General features: G+C 49.0%; 1 protein-coding gene across 4 annotated transcripts in view; it reads left to right on the top strand.

Annotated features, from left to right (window-relative positions):
• The window catches only part of Liprin-gamma (liprin protein kazrin), a 179,632-nt gene that overhangs the window by 110,553 nt on the left and 41,571 nt on the right, over positions 1-27,508 (top strand). For all 4 annotated transcript variants that reach the window (XR_013317663.1, XR_013317662.1, XM_077678057.1 and 1 more), the window contains exons 2-4: positions 16,147-16,592; positions 21,944-22,208; positions 23,827-24,138. Coding sequence is in view for 2 of the 4 variants with exons in the window: in XM_077678057.1 (XP_077534183.1) it covers positions 16,147-16,592; positions 21,944-22,208; positions 23,827-24,138 (1,023 nt within the window). In the remaining 2 variants the exon portion in view is untranslated. The remainder of the gene's footprint in view (positions 1-16,146; positions 16,593-21,943; positions 22,209-23,826; positions 24,139-27,508) is intronic.

Genomic DNA, 27,508 nt, shown 5'->3' with positions numbered 1-27,508 from the left:
CAGACGGCAGCAGCGAAGCGCCGCCGATGCACCCAGATAGTCTGCGCTTGCCTTTAAACGTCGTCGGGACCTTTTTCTTCGCGATGGCGGCCTCCCTTTTTTGAGGCCTACTTGTCGGGGCTCCGGGACGCCAGCAGCAGCAGCCCCCGACGTCCGTTTACAGACAACGCCGCCGCCAGCGGATAAGAAGACCCCCTACATCGGCGCTGCACGACACGGCGTCGAGAAACGCCAGAAATTGGGGCCAATTTGAGCGCCACCAGCCGAGACGCAAGCGCCTTTTATTCTGAATGTAACCTTTTCTTCTTCGTCCATCCTCCCCTTCCTTTTCGTTCTTCTCGCTCTCCTTTCATCTCTTTCCCCTCAGCCTCGAATTTTTTTCCCCTCTCTTTTACGCTGTTGCCGTCGCTTCCCTCCCCCCTCTCTCTCTCTCTCTCCCTCTCTGTAGCTCGCCGGGCGCATCCGTCTTTTCCGACTTCCTGAGATAGCCGCAGAGCTCCTCCGGCCGTTCGATTCTTTCACATTTTGGCGTTACGCCTGGCCTCTCCCGTGCCATTTGCTCCGATCTTCCTCCTTTTGCGCCTTTTCTATTCTGAAATTATTTTATCCCGAACCTCCTGTGCCGAGGGAGGATGTAGAGCGCTCTACATTATTTGCTCGTACCGCCCTTTCGTTTACGTCTCCTTCTGTCCTCTCTCTCTCTCTCTCTCTCTCTCTCTCTCTCTCTCTCTCTCTCTCTCTCTCTCTCTCTCTCTCTCTCTCTCTCTCTCTCTCTCTCTTCTCTTTTTTTGTATTATCTGGTGGTTCGAAAACTCGGAAATGGTCTCGGCGCCCGTCACCCTGCGTGGACAGGTTTTCCATTGGTTCCTTCGCCTCTTGCTTTCCTTGTACGGTTTTTTTTTGTTTTCTTTTTTTTTGTTCAAGACGTCACTCTTCAGTTTTTTGCACTTTTAACGTTCCTCATCCCTTTTCTGACCTTATGGGGAGGGGGCAGCGGAGCGTGCATGAGGTTATCTCCGGATGTCATTTCGTTTTGGGTCGCTTACAGCTGTACGTAACTTATACAAGTATCCGAGCGACGAATGTGCGCCGAAAGACGGGGGCGGCACCGGTTGACGGCGAATTGGGAAGGGGGTGGAAGGGTGTCTGGATGGCTTGTGTCCGCGTTCGCTGCTCGTCGTCTTTCTAAACCCGTCGCTGTCATTCCTTTTTTCTTTTTTATCTCGAAGCATCGAATTATTACGGTTTGTAGAAAACAACGCGTCGCGTCTTTATCGCAAAGCCGGGCTGACTTTTCGTTCTAGGGAGTCTTGGAAAAAAAAAAAAAAAACTTCGATTCTTCCTTTTCCTGGCTGTCGGGATGTCCGCTGCCTTAGCTGGATTTATTCTACTCGTCTTCATAGGCTGCCGCTTCCTGTCTGTATTTCCTCGCTTGCCATGATTTTAAACTCCTAGGTTATTTTCACTCTACACTATTTTTTTTTCTACAGCGTCAGTTGAAAGGAGTGCGTTTTTTGTTCGTTTATTTTTGGGGGGAAATAGGATGTTGCCCGTGGGTTGAAAGAAACGATGGACATTAGCAACGATGTCACCGGCAGCGACCTAATGGAAAAGAGTTCTCACGCCGAGCGAAATGTCTTGGTATAGATCCCAGATAACCATAGCGATGCTTCGCGTTAGCTAGCTGTTGCTTTGAAGGACTATGGCCCGAACTTTACTTGCATGTGTTGCCTCAGAAACTTCGAAATGCTGTTTAATACTTTGGGCAACAGCAGAGACACTTTGAACTCTTGCTGGTGAGGCTTGGAAATACACATTTGATTGCCTTTACTTTGCATCTGTACTGAATCGAGGAATGAATGAATGAATGAATTTATTTTTCGTAAAATTTACGGAAAACCAGTACGAAGGACAATTTAAGAAAAAGCTACTAACAGGCACTTGCAAACGCATTTACAAACACCGTTCTTTTTGAAGGCTGCGAAAGTATCGTTTACGCCTTACGCGTGCCTTGATAGTTATTTTGCTTCGTAATGTATGCGTCCTCGTAAACATATATGACACTGTCATGTTCTCAAGTGTTGCGATTGTTACGCGTTGGTGAAAAAAAAAAACATTAAGTGTCTAGGTGCTTGTTTTAGAAAGAAATCAACCGCAGTCCGAAAAAACCACACACGCACACGCACACACACATGCACACACACGCAGTTCCGCACACACACACACACACACACACACACACACACACACACACACACACACACGCACACACACACACACACACGCACACACACATGCACACACACACGCGCACGCACGCACACACACACGCACACACACACGCGCACGCACGCACACACACACGCACACACGCACACACACGTACACACACGCACACACGCACACACGCACACACACGCGCACACACACACACACACACACACACACACACACATATATATATATATATAAACAAACAAGAACAGAAAATACAACGGAACAAATCGGCTGCTTTTCGGCTGCTGCTGAAAACTACGTCAGAGACGGTTTGACTGCTCAGACCACGGAACACCCCGCGGAAACAGCCTACAATTCTGCTTATAAAGCGTTGCCCGGTACACCACTGCGCGTATGCGCTACTTTGTGGGTATGAAACACTTTGCTAGAGTTCTATAGAAGAACTTTCCCCAAAACGCACGGAGTTTCGGGAAACCTGGCCGGAGTGTCATTGCTGTGATTTTCGCATGGTTCTGTGTCATTTAACCTGGATAATATGCTGGACTAGGGAACGTTTATGGCGTAATTCTGATTTCGGGACCTCATTTCTCCCTCGCACCTCAACATTCGAAGAGAGAAACAAACAGAACAAAAAGAAATCACGCATATGAGGCTTTCTTTCAGCGTCTCTAGCTTCGTTTATGTGTAAGTAAATAGAACGTTACAAAAGTTTCTGCAACACTTGCAGCACTAAAGTTGCGGCAAAAAAGAGTCCAGACAGGCGGAAATATTAGTATTTCCGGCGAGCTATACGGCTTGCTCAAAATCTCACGCTTTCTACAGTGGCCTGAACCGCTGCGAAGAGCGCGAAGAGCTGTTGCAGATCAGCTCCTCTCAGAGGGGAAAAAAAAAAAAACAATCAGAAAAAGCGATCGGTTTGAATTGGACGTACGCCGCTACAACGGGGGGCGAGAGGTTACGTAACTGTTACGAAACCTTTGTCCCGCCTATAACCGTGCTCCTGTCTCCGCGACAGCAATCATTCTCAACTAAAAGCCGTCGCAGTGAGCACGCCCTCCCGCTCCGCTCGGCGCGCTTACATAGCGACAAGAACTCGCGCCCGCGATTGTCGTCCGGAGAGAAGGACGACGCCGAGGTCGAAGACGGCTGGTGGCGAAGGATGCGGATAAGCTGACGAGGCCGGACCCCTCGCTGTGTGTTGGTCCCTTGTTTCGTCCTTTGTTGTTGCCTGCGGCTCGCTGCGGTGGCATTGTGCCCGATCCATTTTATCGACGCGACGAGAGGAGCCTCATTAACAGCGTGTAACATCATCGGGCGCGTCATTTATTTCCGCGCGAGCAGCCGCGGCTGACACGTCCTTGCTCCCCTCTCCCTTCTCCCTCATCCTGCTCCTCCGCCTCTCCATCTGACGGACCTTTTCGCCAATGGCGTTCCCATGCCAGCATTTCTGTGCAGCGCTGGTACCGTTTGAAAGCGCGGTGAGGAAGGGGGCCGCGGTATTTGCTGACTTCTTCGACGTCCGTAAAATAATACGTTTTTGAACAAGTTGTAGTTAGTGTTCAAGATTTCGGCGCACGTTTAGGATCCCCAGGGGGTCAAAATTAATTCAGAGCCCTCCGCTACGGCGCGCCTCCTCGGCTGTGTAGCGTCGGCGCGTTACACCCTACAATAAATAAATAAATAAATAAATAAATAAATAAATAAATAAATAAATAAATAAATAAATAAGTTGGTTGTGAGCTAAGCAAGACATAACACCTCGGAATGTAAATGAAGGCTTACAAGACGACACACAGGCCAAGCGCTTGTTCTGTGTTGCAAGTCTTCGCCGAACTTTTACGTTAGTATCGCTTTTTCAATTGCCTTCAGAGTAATAAAGTTGGAAAGGAACTTTTGTAAGGTGAGAAACAGTTGGAAAACGTTGAGAAAAAAAAATTGCCGCGTATCTGCTCCTTTCGTTGCAAATGTCGCCGTCCAAAGACGATAGTCTTTGTAGACATTTGCCAAGAAAATGCCCCCCCCCCCCCCCATCCCTTTGCTTTCCCGCTCACCTCGCATGCTGTTCCTGTTCCGTCGCGCTCATCCCAAGGTAAACACACTAAAGGTTTGCTCAAGGCGATTTGAATTTACCGCGTTCCACTGCTACAGGCCGGGTTCCTCGATCGATGCCAGCGCTGCAGTACGGCGGAGACGCGCGTGAATCGAGGAGGCCGACTTTCCTGCCTTATATTTGCGTAATGTCTTGTTCTTGTCCCACAAAGTTGACAAGTATTAACATATAAACCGGGCTTAGACGTTTACATTTGGCTGTGGTTATATAAGACTATTGCGCAGTACCTATTTTACTTTGGCCGGGTGGCTGAATCGAGTCACAGACAGACAGACAGACAGACAGACGGACGGACAGACAGACAGACAGACAGACAGACAGACAGACAGACAGACAGACAGACAGACAGACGGACGGACAGACAGACAGACAGACAGACAGACAGACAGACAGACAGACCATCAGGCAGACGGACGGACGGACGGACGGACAGACAGACAGACAGACCAAAATTTCTGGGTTTAAGTAGCCCAACAAAGACTATCGTCTTTAAAGACGCATGTCCTTTGCGTGTGTTCCCACGAACGCTCACACACAGCAATGAAATACTGTACTGAACGTGTTAGAAACAGCCAGAGCGTGTTGGCAGCACAGAAGATTGGTGGCGTGTCATATATGGCACGAACAAGACGGAATTTTATTTCCAATACCGAGTCTGCCTACCTCATTTTCGGTGTTTTCGAGCGATAGATAAAGTGGAAATTTTCACCGCACAACTCGCGCCCGAAATGAGGTTGTCTGTGAAACCGATACTGGCCTTGTGACTCATATTCGTGATTCATATTCGTAAAATTCGTGAATTTAAACGATATGTTTAGCCATTGAGCTGTTTAACCGGGCCGTAAGTTGTCCAACGAAAAAAAAAAAAAAAAACGTGACCCTTGGTGGAAGTCGATCCTGGGTCCCTCACATTTGGAAGCTAACGTCTGTCCGATTGAGCTATCCTTCGGTTATCCGTAGCGTTGGCTTTGGACTTGGCCGAGGGTTGTAGCGCGTACTAACGCGGTACATTTTGGGAAAGATGTTAAAGCGTGCGGACAAACGATGTGGGCCTGCCAGTCATGGAAAACTTTCCGCGGCGAGTTCGGAAATTTATGTGAGGTGCAAATGCCGGGTCTCCGACGAAGGGAGAGGGGCCGCCAGCTCTGCTGTTTCTCCAGCCGTGTACCACCAGTGGAAGCTGCGCCATTTTTTTTTTCTTCACCGAGTGCTCGTGCAGAAGTTGTGGCAGTCCTAGAGGTGATTCTTCAGGTCGGAGGGAAGGCCCTGAGCGCACGTACGAGTAAGTTTCTGCCTGAGGAAGGAGAAATACACCGACATTCTTCATCACACCGCGTAACGATTAATTTTCACAGCATCTATACGTATAAGCTACGCTAGCCCCTCCGTGTGCATTCGCTGACCTTTCACACCGACTGCGTTATTAGTCCGTGACGTCATCAGGTTTGACTGCAACTTTCCGTTCTAAATAACGCGCGAGATGAGAGGACGAAACCGGTGGAAATTTTTCAGCACAGTTTGCCGTACGTGTAGTCGAAGGCCACAGATACCAATAACTATACGAGGGCGCAAGGCCGGAAGTATGTGGTCCCGTTCTTGAACGGTCTGGCCTTTGGCACTTGAGAGATTTTCCAGAAATCAGCGAAGTACTATCCGAACGTGCAGCTTCGTTGAGGTTCGAAAGCGCGTGTGCTCTGAGTTTTTCCCTTGCGGCGTCACTTCTTGTCCATACTGCGGTCTAGGAGCGCAGCGGCCATATCCCACGCCCGCGCAACCGCTCGCAACTTTGGCGTACTCGGAACTTTGGCGCACTGCACGGAACTGTGGCGTACTTTTGTCAGATGCGGAAGCGGCAACGTGCTTTTCGTCCAAATGCATCCGCTGTAGAGACAGTAGTCGAACGCATGACCTCTCGAGGAAATGGTTGCATGCGTTGTTCTCGTAACGGGAAGCCGAAGCATGCGGCAGTGGAGATATGCGACTTCCAAGCGTCGCCGCTGTGGGCATCACGCGGAGGACAGCTCAAGCGCTGCACGCAACTACACCGAGCCAAGCCACGGGGGCTCCGATAGATGGGCTTTTTTGGCCGTAATAAATTTATATAGCCGCACCCCCGCCCGACATGGGCGTCTACGTGCGACAGCGAACGGGACGACGACGCCGCTGATAGGCCGACAGAAGAGGAGATGGGATCGGTGCCAGGGCGACTCTCGCGTTAGGTCGCCCGGATCTAAGCGGGCCCCACGCAGTTCCGGCTAAGCAAACGCGGATCCCGTCGAAAATAACGGGGGCGAAAATCGCAGCTGTTGGATGGACGAAAATTGATACAACATAGCGTCGTGGCTGGTTTGTTCTTCGTCTTGTTCATTCATCATTTTCTCCTTCCGTACTCGACTTCTTGCGTCATTTTCCCCGGGAGGCTCCTTAATACCGTCTCTATATTGGTTGAAAATTTTTGCTTCTGTGCGTTCGTGTTTGTGTCGCACGGCTTTCCCGATATCCTTGATTACGTTGAAACGATTGATGGGGTTAGCGCGAGTCGAGCTAGGCTTATCGCCGTGGTAGGGTGTTTGTTACGGCGAGGATACGGTGCAGCTTGTCTCTGGCCACACGGGTGCGATGGATATCGAGCTTATCTTTCTAATTTATTATAGCTGTACCAGAGTCCATCCAGAAAAATCTTCAAATGATACCCAACGTTCTCATAGAGAAGAGTCTTATAGAAAGAGCTGGGTGTAAAGAAATTTTCCTGCTTGAACAAATTGAAGTGCTGAACTTCAAACTGTCAATATCTATGGTGTAATTTACTTGTAAAGCTCAGCGTTTAGCTAGTACCAAGCAGGCTACTGTTAAGAAAGTATAACTTAGTAAGGTTGACGTCTGGGCTAGTTGGTTCAACATGTTAATTTTGCAGCACAATAAAGACACACACGAATACAAGTAAAGGTTAGCGCTGCGTACGTCCCTTACTTGTACTTAATTGTGTCTGTCTTTATTGCGCTGTAAAAAGTAAACATTCTAGAGCTTCGTCGGAGCGGCTCTTCCATTTAGTGGTACAGCATACTCCCAATACGCGGGCTCATGCTTTCGGCAGTACGCTAGGTCGTTGCGCGTAACGGCTTGTATAAGGGCCTTGTGTTGACCACAAATTCCGTCATTTTTTCACGTATATTGCCGTATCGTCTTTGATACTCTGTATGTGTTTTTTATTGTATGCGCTTGAGAATTTGCAATGCGTTTGAACATTCGATATTTTTTTCGATGTAATGTTTGATATAGTGTGTTTTGAGCGTTTGAGATTTAGCAATGTGGTTTGAAGTACGTTGCGCTCATGTTGTCCGCTGCGTGTACTGTCTGGTGTCGAAGGCCCAGTCAGGTGGCCTTCAGTGCCGCCTCTCGCCTTGGCACCAAGACAGACCGCTATTGAACATTGTTTTGTCAATAAGCAATAAAAAAAATACGACTGGGACGATAAGTAGCTGATTTTTCTTTCTTTCGCGTGATGGTGGAGCCACACCCAACACCTACTTGTGCACCCCTCAGAGCCTTGGCTCTGATGGTACCTCCGAACGACGTATCATTTTTAGAGCAATGTTAAGCTGAAAGTCGTTTTCGTCCATCGGTGATTTCATCGACGCGTGAGCATGGTTTTATGACCTCTAATATCGGTCAGTGACGGTAGCTAAAAAATGGCCACCATGTATGACGCATAGTAACGACCACCGCGAGCCACCAAATTTGATTTCGTCGTTCCGAAGCGGAGTCAATCATGTCGCGTTACCGGAACGAGTCAGTTTGCTTTTGTCTATGCCACGGTGCACTTATTTCGCTTTGCTCAAGCTGAGGTCCTGATAACATTGCTAACCGGGTCCTTCCGAAGAGTTTATGTGACGGCGGGTTTCGACTGCCCACCACTAGGAAGTCGGCGTCGCTGCCATCTCCTCTGTTAATCCTCCTGTGGTGGTGTTGGTGTGTTGCGTGATGCGCGTGTACCGTAATCTTTTAGCGCCCGTTATAACCACCCTTTTACCTGAAGGTTTTTCGCGGTTTATAGGGGGGAAAATTCTTACGTCCGGGCCCACTGCTGATTCCGAAACTATAGAGAACAGTGTACGCGTTCTGACGAAGTCATAAAATTTCTTTCCACGCCCTTATTCCCTTTCCTTCAGGGTACTTACTTTGGGGCCTACACCTCGTTCTTGTACGCGGAGGTAAATCTAAATGCCGGCATTGCGTTTTGACAAGGCTCAGTTTCCTTAAGAATCCATCATTCTTATGAGCGACGAAGTGATTAGGAAACCTATATATCCTAGTTCGTTTGTTCGTTCATAACATTACGTGTATGTGACTGCAGTGCTCTGTAATACGCAAAACACCCTGGCGAATGCGAGATGCTTCATGGGACCCGAAATTTTCTAACTCTTATGTGAAATTGACCTCAGCAGATTTCTCATTTTTCGTTGGCCTCTACGCCCGCTCTGAGAAAGCAGAAGGGTTGGTTTTCTCAGCATTTCGATTTAGACGAAACCACCTCAGTGGAGGTCTATAGGCTTGCGCCCGATCCGATACGATACGACCCGATACGATACGATACGATACGATACGATACGATACGATACGATACGATACGATACGATGCGATACGATACGATACGATGCGATACGATACGATAGGCAAGTCTTTTCCGCGGAACTGGGGTGTCTGGAAACGTTTCAGATGCTTACGTGTCCTGACTTGGACTGGCAGTGTGACAATGCTGAGTACGGCAGAAAAACGTTTGTCGAGGGATCTTGCAAGAAAGAATCAGTGTTCATTCCCTCAAACGCCTTAGCAGCGACCTTGTGCAACCTATACGATTACCAGCACACGTCTGGTGCGCGCTCAATCTCCCCATGACAATCATGCTAACCGGTGATACGCGCGGGAAGAAGAGGGTGCGGATAAAAAATTAATTTTAGGAACAAATTAAGGCGGAAAGCAATCTTTTAAACATAATAACACTCTTAAGAGGCGTGCCGGAGAGTGCTGACAACGAAGCGAGTGGGAAGCTTGTAGATGTGGATGATTGTTTAGATGTTGATAACCATTAAAAATATGCTGTGGACACTCTTTACATATTCATAAATAATACGGCCCGGCCATGCCTCGAATATTATTTCGTATAGATGATTTTTGGCAAGATACTGCGTCACTGGCATTGTTCCTGTTTGAAATTTGGTCTTGCCAATTACGACAATGAATGTATTGTGATTCACACTACCTCGCTTCTCAGTCTCAATATTTTCACGGTGGGAGGTTCGATGTAGAAAGGTTGTAATGAGAAAGTAAATACGAGTTGGGATGTCTATGAAGGCCCCGTAAATGTTTCATAGACGTCCTATCGCTGCTACAGCCTGTTTATGCGAAAACCAATGTAGCTCAACGGCTAAAGTTCGGTGAAAAGAACCAAAAACGGCGATATTGTAGTGGGAGGAATTACGAAAGCATTCTTGAGAGCCAGCTAAACAGTGCTTTAACTCTCATAAAAAGCTAACGAGTGTCTCGTCACAGTAGTAAGTGAGTTCCAACAAACCTTCTTTGTGCGATTCTAATTTTAGCAAATATCTGTTACCGCTACAATTTATATCCGTGGTTATTGGAAAGGTCCTCAGTTTTATTACTGTACCTTTTTATTCGTCACCACAGGCGAAGCCTAACAGCGCGCTCTTCCGTTTAATGAGACTATCCGTCTTTTCCACCGCGCATCTTCTCGTGTCCACGTTCGCGGGGCGGCTCAAAACGTGACATCCATCATTCAGCGCCAAAGTTTGTTCCGTCCTAATCCCGTCGGTGTCTCGTCGCCGCACCGGGAGCGTAAAACCTCCAATCAAGAAGGACCAAGAGAGAGCCGGACCACTCGAGGACGGACGATGAAGTGTTTCAACAACCGGGACGCACTCGGCTTCTTCCAGCTTCCCAATCACGTTCGGCGAAAAGCTCTCGAAGATCGAACCGCGTCCCGAGAGCAAACAAAGCCTGGCAGAATCCGAATCGGATCCAAGCGAGCACAGTGTAGCACCTATAGCCAGTAGTGGGCCGTGGCGTATGACGGGAGTTCGCCCCGCGGCAATGTGCGTGAGTTCTGAAGTGTTTGTGCGCCCCGGGGCGAAGTAGTGATGGGAAGAGAATTGCGTTTCCGCCGCTGCCTCCCGCGTCTTCCGCTAAAGGGTTGACACAGGGGGAAGTGACGACTTCCGCGAAGGAGTCGGAAGAGCCGTGCCAGAAGGGATGAATGGAGACACAAAAGAGATGTTGAAGCGGCGAGAAAGCTGCCTCGGTGCAAAAGACGGAAGAAAGGAATGGCTCCGCGACTTGGGATTGGCTTCTTTGTCGTAGCAGCTTTGATAGTACGACGAAGCAAGAAGCAAAGGGGGGAGGGGGGTATGCGGACGAAGAGTCGGTGCATGCACGGCGGTTCTGACGCGGGCTGCATTTGTTCAAGGTGCAACGGAGCGCGCGGCGAAAGTTTCGAAACAGGCTACGGTTTGCCGTCACGGTAGTCGCACAGCGAGGGCACAGCCGAGCCAGACAGAACTGCATGCAGGAGGACAAGGAAACAGAAGCGGAACTGCTAACGTACAGGCTGCTTTGAACGTCCAAAGCTTGAGATTTCACTACAAATGTTGTCAGACCAGTGAAGTGCCTCAATTAACCAATCAATAAATCAACCAATCTATCAAAAGTTTGTTAGTTTATTAACACGTGCAGGGACAGTCGGTAGGTTTTTGACTAGCGGACGCATAAAAACAGCAACAATAACCATTTTTAGTACGCAGCACTTTTGCGGCCGCTACTGTGGTGTGGCTGCGGTGACGGCGTTGTAGCCGAGCGAGCGAAGACAAAAAAAATCGGCGGAGGAAAGCGTGGCGAAAGTGTGAGGGGGAGGGCGGCACGCGCTGCTATGGCGTCATCACTCTCAGTCTCTCCCCTCACACTTCCGTCGTGCGTCGCCGCCGGAGAGCGCCCTCTCCTTCACACCCTCACCAGAACCCCTCCTCCATTCGTGGCTCATCCGAACCACGTGACATTTGCGCGGGAGCTTCAAACACGATTTTCCATAACATGCTCGGGGGCGGCCACGCGCTGTGAGATAGCAGCACAGTAGCGCGCGCCGCCGTGCGTTCGCTGACCACGCGATCACTTCCTGAGACGCAGTAGATATGCGCCGTTACCGAAAAGGCTGCAGTTCGCGCTGCGCACAAATCTCGCATTAGGGAGTATAGTAATCATTAGTGCACTTTTTATCTTCCAAAGAGGCCGCCCTGTTTTTTGTTTTTTTGGCTGGTTGGGAGATGTCAAGGTAAAACGAAAAATGCATTTATCAGTTTTTCTTGTAGGTTACTACAGCAGAAACCACAGATTTATTAAGGTACAACCAAGTACTGAAGCGCAACACGCTTCAATATTTTGACTGCTGTTTTTTTTTTAATTCAGCTAGTGAAGACAAAATAACAGTTTGGTTTTATTTGAATTTACTGAGCACCAGTAGCGTAAGAGTAGCAGTAGCACCTTACAGGAGCAGCTTGATAAGCAAAATTACACTTCCTGCACAACTGAATACACGCGAAATAAGTAAACCATTCTGAGATTATCAATCGCCTCTGTTGAGCAGCTGGGGAGGCGAGCGAGAACAAGTTCGCTAGTTCCAAGCTCCTCAAAACTTCGAGCCATACAAAGCGAAATGAGGGTGGCTGGACGGGTGGCTGGCTCGCGTCTCGCATTTAAACGCGTTTAGAAGGCTCCCGGCGCTTTACTACAGCGCGCTCTTTATGGGGGGCCCTTGGCGGTTTTTTTGCGCCGCATTAGGCGATTATTCCCCGCCTGAGTTCCGGACTCGGGGGTCGTGCGTGCAAGAGAAGCAGTCGTAAAGGAGCGGGCATAAAACGGCGAAAATAGGTCAGTGGCGCGTGTCGCGCGAGCCGATTGCGCGGGCTATACGATGTCCCCTGTCGTCACTGGAATTTACGGTTCGCGGACTTTTTAGATGCGACTGCATCATTCACTCGCCTTGTCCCTCCATACGGCGTTGTTGTTGTCCGTCCGCACCCCTCCCCCACTCTCCTCGCCGCGCGAGCTGCGCTCTCCGCCGCTCACCCCCTCTCCTCTCCGATAGCGAACACTCTCTCGCGAGGGGCATTGGATTGGATTCGATTGGGTTGGCTTGGCTTGGCTTGACTTGGCTTGGATTGGATTAGATTGGATTTGGATTGGGTTGGATTGGATTAAAGTGAATTGTGTTGGATTGTCTTGCGTCATAGCCGCGCCACGTTGCGTCATAGCCGCGGTCGTTCCAGCACCGGCGTTCCGATTTCGGGCACGTGCATAGACTTGATCTTCGCTGCGAATTGCACGGTGGTCCCGTTACTTCACCATCCACTACCCGTACACTTCAGCGACCACCAGGCCGTCATCGTTAACGTTACGCCGCGTGTTAAATAAAGAATACATCATACGCGTTCCTAACACGTTTCACGCAATTAGAGAATCAACCCAACGGAAACACCAAGTGAACCCCCACGATGCCTCGCATCTCCGCAGGGTTCCCCTCGCGGGAAGGTGGGGTAATTTTTCTCTACACAGTACTTCTGAGTGCCCGAAGTTGTACCTTCGGAAACCGTTTTTCCGCATCGGCTTTCGAAGCAAGGTGCAGATTTCTCAGGTGAAATTTTGTATCATTCAGTAATCATGACGGTTGTAATAAACAAACGTCGAAAAAAAAGGGTCTGTTTAATGAGTCGCTTACTCTGTTTTCTCACTACAGTTACTTTCGCTGATAAAGTGTCAGCTGTGCTTACAAATTTGTTTCATGGGATCGCCGGAATAGAGTTGGCGAATGAAATGGCTGCTGCCAACACGGTGGACGTATCAACGGTAGCCTACACTGACCTCAAGCCACACATCACACAACAACTTCGTAAAACATGGTAAACACACTGGAGTTAACAGAGCGACAGCAAACGACACGAAATAAAACCACACTTGGGACGACACACTAGTGGCCCACACAACACACACACTCCAGTTACCTCAAATTGGCTACGAATAGGCTACACGCATGTAACATAATCCCACCTGCTCACTGGATCTCCAAAACCCCTGTGTAGCAATTGCGGGTAGGGCCTATCCGTAATTCACATACTCATTCATTGCAAGGCACTTGACACAAGACGCAGAACACTTTCCAGAACTTTACAAACAGCACATTCCACTACACCCATCTTCATAGCCGACGATCCCATGTTTTCTATCAATCGCGTTATCAAGCACTTAGCAGAAATTTACACCTCATTCTATACCACGCATAATAATAACCAGCCTCTTTACCCGATCGATCTTCATTGACTTGGGATTCATTTCACATTTATATTTACTCAAAAGTTTCAGTGTCTACCTTCACACCACTGCCCCGAAATGCATCCTTGTTTGGCGCTCTTTGCCCATAGCTGGCCTCGCGCCATAAAACAGCAATCATCACCCACGATCGTCATCAATTTGTTTTATTGAATGAAATACTGAGAGTATCCTCAGAACGCATTACCTGTACTGGTCATTACTTCCGCAATCGGCAAGCTGGGTAAATCTGAAGGGGAGAGACGGTAGCACATTAATGATGCCGCACCGATCAACTAATTTTGCTGCAGTATGTCGTGGATGGCTTTTATGTATACTGCAACTATCATCATCATCATCACCATCACTATCGCCATAATCATAATAATCACCATAATCACTACCGCCACCGTTATCACCATCATCATCGCTACCACCACCATTATCATCATCATCACCACCACCACCAGCCTATCTACGCCCACTGCAGGGCAAAGGCCTCTCCCATTAATCTCCAATGACCCCGGTCCTGTGCTAAGTGCGACCAATGTATCCCCGCAAACTTCTTGATCTCATCTGCCCACCTAACTTTCTGCCGCCCCCTGCCACGCGTGCCTTCCTTGCCGATCCACTCTATTACCCTTAATGACCAACGGTTATCTTGCCTTCGCATTGCATGTCCTGACCACACCCATTTCTTCTAAATTTCTACACAAGCAAAGACTATCACAAAACCTTATCCCCAGGAGTGCAATGAAGTTTCTGCTTCCATTGGCCCGCGTCCGCTGTAAGACTACATTCTCATGAAGCTTGTTAGTTCCTTCTTCTGTCCCCTCGCATGCTTTTCTTAAAGCCATTTTATACGTCGTTCGAAATAAACGAAGATTCCCTCCTTAGTAAATAATTTAAGCATGGTCATTGGACGCTCTTTAAAGGGCACGTTCGGCTGAGCCTACGGAAGTATTCGAAGATGGTTTGGTGATCAGAGTCACGGCAACCTGTTGCGGGAAGTCAGCGGCTACTGACCACTCGCCCCTGACATCGCTCCCGACTTTTCTGCATACCTTCTCTGTGCACGTTGCGAGGCCCGCGTGAATCGTGTGTATTGGCCGTTGAGTTATATTTTGAGAGTTTATTGTGAAATCATTCCGGTGACCCGTTGAATTCTGTTCTGGAAACCTTGTCCTAAAGGATATAGATCTGGCCTGCGCAGCCTACAATGGAATCTGATGTGACCGCCTGTAAAAGCCGCACCTCCACAAGCATGGGCTGAATGCCAGGAAGCGCCAGTTGAAGGGGTGGAAGCAGTTTTTGAAGCGAAGCTGTATATATGCCCAGGACCCCAGGGTCCCGTGCCGAGGGCAATTAACTCAGTGGGGTGTGTTCAGCGTATGGAAAAATTAATAAATATTAACACAGAGGTCTTGGGTATCTCCCTATTTTGACACAAGACGGGTCATATTGCCATAAAAAAGGTGTCTTCTCAACAAAGCGTTGGGGCTTAGAGGTGAAGCCGTGTTTAAGGGTATCGGTGTAAGCGTGGTTTCTGTAAGCTGGCTTTCACACAGTGTGTGTCGTACAGTGAAGCATGGACATTTACGGGGCAGTGTGGTTATAGCCGCGCTTTATATATCCACCGCCGCCGCCTATTTCCCGAGTGGTCTATACTCCTGGCCACACGCGTGTCTCCCCCCTGATATTCCTCAAGGCCGCGTGCTCTTGGGCGGCCATCTGTGCGCTGTACTGATCGAGCATGCACTGTGATTGGCGTAGCCGTGAAACCATAAAAACCTCAATGTCGCTGCCCGCCAATCATGCCTGCCGTTAGTCAGTGACGTAGAGATAGGGCTATTGTCTTTATAATTCAATATAGCACAATATAGCTAAGCCCCAAGCAATGGCAGGTCCAACCAGAGCGCCAGCTTTGTTGGACTTACCTGTTCACGGAGTGGAAGCACTCTGACTTTTCTTTTTCTTTTTTGAAGCGCTGTCTTTTTTTTTCAGGGGCCACTATTCGTCGCTGGTGTCACTACGAGTACGCCACTTTTGAAGTGGCACATGCGCTGTGTGATACCAGCGACGAACACAGCCCAAACTATAAGCTACTAACCGCTGTAAAAACAACCTCCCCACTGGCCGGTCACTATGTCAGCGTTTCTTCTTCTCTCTTGCAATAAAGTTGGCCTCATAAATCAGGCTCGTGTTGGGGAAATTAAAAATCTCAAGGGCCGACCAGGCAGCGGCCGCCCAGGGACTTGTGGACAAGGAAGGCCTCCCATCGCCATGGGTTCTAAAATTGAATAATTGCTGGTCTGAATAAAGTTTACCCCTTGAACTCATCTTAGGTTGGTGCACTGACTGCGGATAAACTGTTATAACCCCGCACTTTGTATCTGTTTACTCATTGTCTCCGCGTCTCTCCGCGCAGCCATCCAGTCCCTGGACTCTCTGAACGAGCAGATCGTGCGCTACGTGCTGAGCTCGCCCGACCGGGAGGCCCAGGACGGCGTCTCGGCGGCAGGGCTCCAACAGGGACAGCAGCAGCATCAGCAGCAGCAGCAACACAAGCAGCAGCAGCAGCAGCAGCAGCAGCAGTGGGCGGGACAGCAACAGTACGGGCCACAGCGGGGACAGCTAGTAGGCGGAGGCCGCGAGGCGCAGCAGGAGCAGCAGCAGCAGCAGGGGGAGGAGGAGGCGAGGCGCAGGGGCGGCGGCGGCAGCAGCGCAGTCGGCGGCCATGAGCAGCAACAGGCGGCCCTGCAGTCCTCCATGGCGCTCATGCGCAGGCTCCTGGTGGACGCCCAGGCCAAGTTCCGAAACATGATGGACGACAACAAGGCGCTCGCCACGCGCATCGACGGAGACCTGCACCAGGTCAGGCTCGCTCGGGCTCCTTCGGCTGGTCTGGGGGGAAAGGTTTGCGCAGGTCCCTCCTGGACAGTTAGGGCAAGGAGTTTGGGCAGCTTCTGTCGCCGTGGTTACATCGACGCGTAATATCTGCTGGAGTGTGAATTTGAGTGGCCACTCCAATTTGAGTTGCGAAGTTACCAAGTCCAAGTGACTTAGCACGTAAAGAGAGAGAACGATAGAGATAGAGAGAGGAGTAAAGAGAAGGAGAGAGAGATAGAGAGAGAGGGGGGGAGAGAGAGATAGAGAGAGAGGGGGGAGAGAGAAGGAGAGAGATAGAAAGAGAGAGAGACAGAGAGAAAATAAACTTTAGTGAAACGGTAGAAAGGCTTGAGAGAAACGTCTTTATTCCAAGATGCCTTAAGCTCGGGTCCTGTCTACTGCCCTTGCAGACAAACTCCGCTCATGTTGGCGGGCGGAGGTGGTCAAGACTCTCTCCCAAAGCTCTGTGAAAGGCGAAGGAGGGGGGAGGGGGTAGATTTGCAGCCGCTATGTGTTTGAGGGTCCCGGGTTCTCCACAAAAGGAGCAAAGCGGAGAAAATTGTTTAGGATCAAAAAGGTGCAATATTGGGGGAGGGGGGGGGGGGATATTAACCTGTAGGGCGCGGAATAATCTTTACTTATGCCTGGGTAACGATTTGTTTGGGGAGTAATATGCTCTAGGGGGGAACCTATAGTGCTTCGTGATTTCCTCGTATGTGCGGAACATTTTTGTGATATTTGAACAATTTATTCCCGCACTAAATCCAGCAATATGTGTGGATTTAACTCTATTCGTCACTGTAAAGGCTGGGTGATTGCATTTTAATTTTAAACAGTGTACCAGCCTTTCCCATCTAGAAAAAAGCTAACCCGGATTAGGAACGTCAAGGTAGACGCAGAGCGAAAAATAGCGTCAGGGATTAAGAAATAATTTTTTTTTTCAATGTTGAAAAAGTGGTAGGAGCGCTCAATGTAAGTCCTAATTAGGCTTTTAACCGCCTCTTGAAACTCGATTGCCTCCGCGAATGCGCGCATTTTGCGTGTTAGCTCTAACAAAGCTTTATTGCCATATCGCGAAACAGATATTCCTCACACTGGAGCACAAAATTATTCGTGATTGTTAACTGTTCGGAGATTATGTTTACTGCGCGACTGTTCCTCATTTTTTGGCCTGTTTGTTTACTTTTCTAAGCGGTATCAACAATCCTCCATTCGGGGAATGCAGTGCGGGTGCCGGTGAGGGCTGGGAAATAACCTCACGCTTGGCGAGCGCTCCGTTTCCTTCTTTCTGTATCGGCTGTATCGGCGGCTTTGCTCCCCTTTCTTAACCCCTCCCCGCCGGACGCCTTCTCCGCAAATATCGTGTCATTAGCGCGTCGGCTCGCGGATAAATTATCTCGTGCGGGGGGCCGATCTTTCACCGCGAAAAAACTTTTGCCCCGTTCCCAACTCCTGCGGGCGGCTTCTCTCGGGGGCTGGCCTTTGTTTGCGCGAAGGCGCTGCATGTTATGAAAATGCATGGGAGTGGCAGCTCGGGGCACTTCAGTTACCAATATCCTCGCCACGAAGGAAAGGAATACAGCGTACGCAACCTCCATTTTTTTTCGCGAACCAGGCGTCTCGCGGGAAGTTTTCGGGCCCGATAGCGCCCTTTAATAACTGCGCTGGGGTGGCGCCGTGAACATGTTATACACAGTACGATAAGCCTTTGGCAGCCTTATTGCTGGCAGGTTTTGTCGTCGAGGCGATCCTCGGGTTAGACCCGGCTCAATGGCAAATAAGGAAGCGAGCGCCTGATCCTATTAGGGTTCGCTTGAAGGACGCCCGAGGGACGAACCCTCCCAGTGAACCCTAAGCCTCTTAAGCGTCCTTTGCCTCCACCTGAATGTTTGTGCCGCTATTATTAGACGTGGAACGTTCATACGTCATACCCGCATATATGCGTGGAGGGAATATCGCCGTGGTGTTCATGTTCGAGGACTTACTCCCTTGGTCCCTTAGGGAGGCAGGCAATAAAGGACGATTCGTGGACACTGGTGAGGCTTCTCCCCCAAGTTGCTTTCACTGCTACGCTCTGTTTTACGGCAGGGGAAGCCAGCTTTACGTGCTGCATGTTAGGCAGGTATACTCGGGAGAAATGTCGCGGAAGCCTTGCTTCTACGGGATTGGCTGAGGATTTCGGGGTCTGATCTTCCTGCTCGAAGCCGCGTAAACTGATTGCTGTCCTAGTTGTGATGGTTTGTTTTGTATGATGCCTGTGTACGGAGTCCCTGTGCGTTTGCTCGAAAGAGGAGCAAAGATAAGCCCCGCCCCGTGGGTGGGTGTCTTGTAAGTGCCTCTGAATGGTAATGACAGCCAGAAACGTACGAGCGGCTGAAGATAGCAGTTTGATGCCAACTTCTGAACTGACCCTCTGCACTAGGCAACAGATTCATGGTACAGTGCGCGGAAATAAGGACCGCGGTGATTATCTTTCGAAGCAGTTTAGCTTGGAAAGAAAGTAGCGAATACAGAACGGATAAAGTAAAACATGGCGAGCAGAGGCTCCCAACGCAATAGCTCGAAACAAGATTAAATATTCTTTTGGAGCTATTCTCAGACGCAGACAGGGAAAGGGCCAACAAGGGGTGAGAAATTCTGCGTCGAAAGAATTGTTTTTTTTTTGTTGTTTTGTTTTGTTGTCGTGCGCTATAAGAGGGTGTCAATAATTCCAGCAGTTGTGCTCTTAGCACTTTACGCACGGATATCTTAATTAGACACTTGTTTCTGCATACTCTACTCGAGACTTATTATTGTGTACTTTATATAGTAATGGCGTGTTCGTCATCATTATCATGGTCAGCCTATCTGAACCCGCTGCAGGGCAAAGGCCTTTCCCATGGATCTCCAATTATCCCGGTCCTGTGCTAACTGCGACCAATTTATCCTCGCAAACTTCTTGATCTCATCTGCCCATCTAATTGCCTACTATTCTGGTGTTTTCCCACGTGGAGATCGCTCTTTGTACGTCTTTTTTTTTTTCAGATCGCTCGTCTGTTCGGGTATATTGTACGAATGTTGCGTTGTTTGATTGCTTAGGCTGCGTGTATGCACGATGCTCACGCTCACCTGCTTCCGAGCTTATATTATTTCTTTTCATCCCTGGCGATTTACCAAGACCAAACGGTCCCACCCTCCAAAGGTGGAGGTGGAACCACCAGCAGGCATCAGCGTCTATGTTCACGTGTTCAACGTGTTCACTCGTAAGGGCAAGATGCGTATACGGTCCCTCCCAGCAGATATAGAATGGCAGCGGTAGAATTATTTCCGGTGCTACTAAGACGAATTGACATTCTCTTTACTGCATTTGTTCAACACAAGTGTCAGGTTTTTATTGTTTAATCACTCATACACAATACGCCAAAAGTATGTGCCTTTTGACTTTACTGACTACGCCACCAGCTAAGGCACATCGTGCAGAGGAAAATAGAGGCGGGGAAACTTTACGTACGCACAGCAAGATTTCTTTCAAGAAGCTAGACGTACGTCACCTTTTGTGACCAAGCGACAGGTGGCGGTGTTTTTGCGTATTCTCCTTTTTTTTTTTCAATCAGAGCAGGGCGTTTTATTGCGTTATACCACGATAAACTATGTCCCAAATGTATTTGTAAACACCGAAAGTACGTTGGGGCCCCGCTTCTGCTGCCATTCGTGTCAGGCGGATGTTTAGTCAGGATTACGTCTCAATAAACCGTTTCCTTTTGTTTCCTTGTTGAACGAAGCACCAAGTCAAAATGTGTTTTGTTCGAGCCGCTGCATTGCCTTTCATGGCCTCATTGTGTTTCGCTGGACTTTCTGATGCCAAGTGCCGACTACCAGATAGATATATAGAAGGAGAGAGAGAGAAAGAGAGAGATAAAATAACTTTGTTAAGCAATAATGAGAGAGTGGTTCCTCAGTCCAGGAGTCCGGGCTGCCACAGCATAGGCCACACGCAGGATTCGGTCCTCAGGTCGACAGCTAGACAGCAGTATCTCCCAAGGTTCATAGGGAAGGGAGGGGTTCCGGGGCAGAAGTTCTGGGTTTTTTTTTTGCCCAGTCGCATACTAGGTGTTTCAAGGTTCCAAGTAACTGGCAGAATTTGAATTTAGCTGAGTAAACTGTGGGGGAGAGTCAGTGCATACAAACTGGGTGGCCAAAAGTTTTTCCTTGATTCTGCCTGTGCGTCACTTTTTGGCTTTTGGGTAAAGATGTGTCATGAGCTGGGTAGGTCTGTCTCATAGTTCGGTAGTACCAGAGTCCTTCAATGCTTTACTAGTCCGTAACTCAATGGGACAGCTTCATATGCTGCGTTTGGCCGCAGCGCCGTGGCGCCACCCTCTCACTGAGGTCACTCTTCGGGCGTTGCGCTGGCTCGAACGGCGGAGCCGTGGCGAGTTGTGTCTGTTTTGTGCGGGAAAAAAAAAATGTAACGTGCATCTCGCACTGTTGTGATGCGACTTAAGTAGTGCAACAACGATTCCGAACATGTGTTGCGTCCCGGGATGTCGTTCCTTGTACAACGATACCACAGAAAATGTTTCCTTGTTCTGTTGACCGAGCGACGGGGAGCTGCGTGAGAAATGGAGGCGCGCCATTCCAAAGCAAGAAACGGGAGATATCAGCTTCGATTATAAGTGTGTGACAGTGTGTAGAAATGCACTGTGTGTGAGAATGGAAAAAGCAATGTACCCTTTTGAGAGCATCGTGGACCTAGAATTGTACACGGCTAACTTAAAGCCGGATTTTTGTCATACCAGTCAGGTTGTAGCGGTGCTTCATAACCTGTTTGCAAACTTGTGACAGTGACGGGTGGCCGGTGCGATTACTTTCTTCCTTCAGTTGAAGGAAGACGTCCTCGGTGCTGAGATGTTATCTAAAGTGATACATAGAATCCATAATTTGTCCGGTACGTTCTAAGGGCTGCCGGAACCTCTTGAGGATAACACACTCTAAAACGTTGGCAATACAGAAGGTGAGCGAAATTAGTGTCAGGTTAACTGGCGTGACGCCCTATAGCAACAGCAGCGCTACCGATGTATAGTGAGAGAAGAGAACAGAAAACACGGTACACACAAAAAGTAGCTGCAGGGATAAAAATTCACACAGAAAAGTAGCTGCAGGGAAGAATTCGGGAGACACAAAAAAGGAGCAGCTGACAGCGTATGAAAGATGCTGTCGTTCTGCTGAAGACACCAGAAGACTTATGATGTTAGGACGACGATGATGACGATGATGATAGGGCGACTTCACCTAACACCCTTTAGGACGCCTGTAGCCTATGATGATGACAACTTCTGTCGTGTTCGATGTCGCAGGCCCACCAGGAAGTGTCGCAGCTGCGCGCGGAGCTGCAAGACACGAACAGCCGGATCGCCAACATGGCCGCGGCGGTGCACATACCTGCCACGGCTTCGAACACCGCCTTCCTCTGTTCTGGCGGCTACGCCCCTTCCTCCCTGTCCAACTCGTCCGAGCCGCCATCACCTCCTGCCCCCGCCCCCATGATGTCCACGTCTTGTCCGCCGAACATTCCTCACCAGATCGTGTCCGGCTTTCCGAAGGGCTGCCCACGCTGCCAAGGTTTGTCCACTGAAATCACAAGCGCGTTGTCGCTGCTGAGCGGTAGATCGTAAGTGATGACACGTAGCTTTTACAAGAAAGTTTACGATGCACCCGCCGCGGTGGCTCAGTGGCTAAGGCGCTGTGCTGCTGAGCACGAGGTCGCGGGTTCGATTCCCGGCCGCAGCGGCCGCTTTTCTGATGGAGGCGAAAAGCAAAAAACGCCCGTGTCTACGAGATTTCGGCGCACGTTAAAAAACTCCAAGTGGTCAAAATTAATCCGTAGCCCTCCACTACGGCGCGCCTCATCACCTGCGTTGCGTCGGCGTGTTAAACCCTACAATCAAATCAAAGTTTCCGATGCGCCGTGCACTTGGCCACAAGGCTAGCCTTTTCTGTAATCTTCTCTACACACCTCATCGTCCGTAAACTATAACAAATCGGCCAAGCAAGACGGCCCCACCGATCGGTTTGCGTTGACTTTAAGTCGTGGTTATAGAAAAGCTTCGGCCTCGCATGCTATGGGACGCTGTTACAATGGATACGGCACCACGCTGATGCCGCTGTTCCGTCGTGCCTGTGCCGCAGTTGTTTCTTATTTGGTCCGTGTCTATCTTGCGCTGCTTTGCACCTCATAAATGGCATGACTGTTTTCCTATAAGTTCATTACGATTTCACAAAAGGCCTGCCAATGGTTATAGTGCACGAGGACAACCATACAGTGGGCACAAGTGTAGGCCCACTTGTTCCGTCGACACGTTAATACATCGCCTTCGCCTTGACGTGGCCTACACCAAGAAATTTCTTTAGCGTATTCAATTCGCTGATGACACCTGCTGTGCTTGTGGACACCAAACTGAAGATGTACATCATGTCCTGCTTGAGTGCCCTCTATATGCGACCGATCGGAAAAAACTAAGTGATAAGCTTAACCTGCTATCTCGGACACCCCTATCGTTGCCGAAACTGTTGGGTCCGTGGGGCAATGTACGCAACCAAATGAAAGCCTTCCTTGCCTTAAGGGATTTTTTTCAAATGACGGAGATGTGTGAACACTATTAAATAAGTGCACTTTCCTCTGAAACGCTTTGAAATGGGTGTGGAAACACACAAGGGTGTTATGTATATTGGATAAAACTATCTGTGTCGCGTCGTGGATGTCGTCTGTATATAGATGTGTATAGTTCTCTTGTTTTTTTTTGTTTTTTTTTGGACTTTATTCCACTGCTGTAAGGACCGTTGCTGTCTCAATGTACTTAATCTAACCCCTTGTGGTTCCTTAGGGCAAGTATTGTACCTTTTGTATACTCCAATGCCTGGAGTAGCCAGCTCCTGTTTGGGTTGGAGCTAAACTCTCCAATAAATAATTATTTCTCTCTGTGTCTACTGTAGGAGGTCCTTTTTTAGGGGAGGAGGGGTGACGTCTCTATAGCATGTACGTTCGTTGATATGGCGGGAGCGTAGACTTAGAGGCGCTTGTTGAGAATCTGTGTGTTGGTGGGAGACGAGAGTAGGGGTGATAAATCGGTTCCGTCGTATCACCGCCTACGAGTGCATGATCCGTGGTCGGCATTACTCCCTCACGGGATTCACTGTCCTCTGGAGCAAGCCTGCCAACTCGCGCACGGCGTGACCGCAGACGGGCTGCCCCTCGAGGACTGCGGCGAGTCCAGGGCTGCCGTGAGCGTGCAGACGGACGAGGTGACCACGACGTCGTCCGCCCTCGCCAACGGCCGCAAGGGCGACGAAGCGGAGGACGACGAGTCGGTGCCCGTGGACGAGCGCCTGCAGCGGCTGCAGGAGGACAAGCGGCAGCTGGCCCAGCACAACCTGAACCTGCAGAAGGAGCTGGACGAGCTCCGGGCCATCCAGGAGAAGCAGGGCCTCTGCCTCAGAGAGGACCACGACAGGATGCAGGCGGAACTGAGCAGCGCCAGGGAGGCCCTGTCCGGTAAGAGAGAGAGAGAGAGAGAGAGAGAGAGAGAGAGAGAGAGAGAGAGAGAGAGAGAGAGAGAGAGAGAGAGAGCTCTTCATTTGGCATGCATTCGCCTACATGCTACTCTGCGGGGATGGGGTGAAGGGAATAAAGGCTCCAAAGGAAGCAGGGCGAAAGAGAGGGGAAAAAAGGAAGAGGTGAAAAATCAGGTGACATGCAGTGTTCCGTGGGTCACGTAAAAGTCGAGGTGGCCTCACAGGATGACGATGTATAAGTTCTACATTGTCTCTGTGACGCCGATGTCGTGTAAATAATCAAAACCCTGCATCTAATACATTTCGCTGGGATGATGGAGATGTCCATGGTCCAAGAAGAGCTTTCAGTGATAAAAGTCCGTTGTGGAGGCACTCGATCTTCTTGGCGAGGTGGTTCATTTCCTGGTTGTACGCCGGACACTAATAAAATGTGCTCAACAGTTTCTGGCAAACCACAGTTATCACAATAAGGGTTTGTGGTTTCACCGAGGCGATGTCGGTAGGAGTTCGTAAGTGCTGCGTTGAGGCGGAACCGATGGTGAGGAGGACCTGTTAAGAGCGCCTCTTCTTCACCACGGCTGCGCACTAGCGGGTGAGCTTTTTCAGCTCTGATTTTTTTCTGGCAGAAGAAGTTTTCTGTGAGTTCTAATAAATTTTAGGGCTCCCACAAGCCCACGAACGAGAAATGCAATGGGCAGTGAACGTATTAATTGATTTAATAATGAGGCAATTAATTGGAACACCTGGAGATTAAAAATTTTATGTAGAGCGGGATAATTTTTTGAAAGTTCTTATAAATTTTATGGCCACGGGAGCCTACAAATGAAAAGTGAGCTTTGTACTGCATATATTTATATATTTATAAGCTTGGGAATAAAACTAGGACCTCTGTTTTTTTTTTTTTTTTTTGCCCTCAATGTCGTAATTTTGTATTCACTCGAGCTTATTCTTTGTAGCGTCCAACTCCGCTAAAACGCAACAATGGATGTCTATGGCAATAGCGATCCTTGAAGGAGAATTCTTCGGAAAACTAGTAGTTTTGGTTTGGATCTCTATGCGTTAGAGGGACTTTTATGTGGTGGCGTAATTGACACCGCCAGGGCCGAAAGGGTTAATTTTGCTTATAAGCGACACCTCTGAATTAGGGGATGGCGAATACCACCTCGCTTGCGTGGATAATTTGGCTATGTTTTTTTACCTTTTTTCAACGAAGGCTGATATTTCAGCTTTGATTATGGGCTAGACCTACGGCTGCGGCACCCCTCGAACTGCCTCTGGCGTGCTTCTTTTTTGCACCAAGAGTTTAATCGCGTTCTCTAATCTTCACTGCAGCCTAGCTGGCGCTTCGACCAATTTAACACATTGCTTTAGGAAAGTGGGCTTTCCCGCCTTTCAGGGTTAGGCGGATACTTTGGTATTGCAGTCAGTTCTACTGTTATGGTACCTTTACCAAGGTGTACACATTTTTGGTTCTGTCGTGAGTATTTTCTTGTATAGGATATCGTTCTCAAGCAATCCAGCTGAAGCCTCAAAAAATGCGCTCTTTCTTAATTCCTTTTTCTGTAGCTTTATAATGACACCTATTACGCCCCCATAACCGTCTTTGCTAGGAAGGCGAAAATGATGAAAAAAAAATTACGAAGGAGCGAATAGATACAAAATCCGAGGAAGTGTGCTAGTAATACTTCCATACGAGCTCTTTTCTCTAAAAGGAATGAGCTGTCTATCCGCATGAAGACAAGTACAGCCTCCATAAAAGCTAGAAAACAAAAAAAAAAGTAGAAAATCATCAAAGGGCTGCTAACCGTTTCTTTGCTGCGTTCCTTCTGAGAAGCGTGCTTGTGTCTTTGCTTTTCCGTCTAATGCTCTGACGCCTCATATCCCGTACAGTTTTCATTTTTTTAGTAATCCCTGTTTCCAACGGAGGCATTATTTTTTTAACCACTGTCATTATCCGGTCACTAACCCGAATAACTTCCGTCCAGGTCGTCCATCTTGCGCTGCCAGGAACAGCCAGCAGCCCGTCCAGTTCTGGCGCAGAGTTACTTAAGAAGATTGAACACTGAACTGCAGTTACACGTTTATATTTCCCGCTTGTTCTTGTATTTGTCTCCGTTATAATGAATTATTCGGGGTGAAAGCGCGTTACATCGAAGACGCTTTCCGAAGCTCCCGGCGCGCACGTGTATCCATTACCCGGCGTCTCCTATCAGTCCCCAGCTATCGCCAAAGTGACCCTGTGAATCGGAAAAAAAAGAATTCGTTTTTGTCCCGATAAGAATGGTTCGGGTACTCGGAAAACTAAGGGAGAGAAGAAAGACAAATAGAGGTTGAGGTTCGAAGCAGCCGCCTCCTCTTGTCGAAGTATTTCACATAAATATTCGTTATAGTAAAGGCCCGTCCGCTGCGTTTTATGTTCCGACCTGCCCGCTCGCATTCTTCCTCCATCTTCAGAAACAAAGTTGCCATTTTTTTTTCAGTTTCTTTCCGAGACGCCATTTTGTGAAACAGGCGGGCGAGTACGAAGACGAATGCGTCCGTTGCAGGTGGTTAGAATCGACCTTCGTCTTTCCTCGCCACACGTGCGGCGGCTCAGTCAGTCGCCACTTTGGGATATTGGGTTCGTCGCAAACACCGAAACAAGCGGGGCGACCTCTACTTCTCTTTGTCTTTTTTTGCACTAAAAGAGTCGCCCGAATGGGGGAAAAAGGTAGGAGGGAAGGGGGGGGGGGGGGGGCTGTCGATACGCTGCTTAAAAATTTAGGGCCGCGTCGTGCTCCCTCTCATTAACGCTGGGGTCGGTGTGTTGGGGCCGAAGAGTTGTGGCCTCTCTAACGTTAAGAAGAGCCCGCGAACGTCGATAACGCTAAGGACGTGAGCGTTAAGGATACGGCAGTAAATATCAGAAGGGAAAAAGGCAAGGCTAAGTGCTGCCAAGTGTGGCGGTAGGCAGAACGGAGTATGCTGAATAATGAATGCATGATCGGTAAAAGTTTTCCGCTGCCTGCAAAGCATATGCGCGAGAGAGGGTTCGCCTCGAATTGGCGTGACAGGGAAGACTTCCGGAAGGACTCTATGTGTTTGACGACGTGTGTTTTGGGCAGGACGCTGCATATTCTAAAATTTATGCCGCGGTACTGGTTTTTTGTTGGTAAATGTCGGATGCCTCTGTAGCGTCCTCTGGTCGTCGTGGTACTTTTTCTCCATCTCTCTATTGTATACATACATACAAACATGCATAAATAAATATTGTGAGGCACAGGCATGGAGTCTAGGGCAACCACTTTATTGGGTAAACCTTGCCGAGCACGACCGGGTAGCGAGATCAGGGGAAGAACGAAGGCGGAGAA

This window comes from Haemaphysalis longicornis, unplaced genomic scaffold (genome assembly GCF_048455015.1).
Source record: "Haemaphysalis longicornis isolate Haplotype H1 unplaced genomic scaffold, Haemaphysalis longicornis Haplotype H1 scaffold_7, whole genome shotgun sequence".
NCBI classification, from domain to species: domain Eukaryota; kingdom Metazoa; phylum Arthropoda; class Arachnida; order Ixodida; family Ixodidae; genus Haemaphysalis; species Haemaphysalis longicornis.
This window is presented reverse-complemented; position numbering and strand designations above follow the sequence as displayed.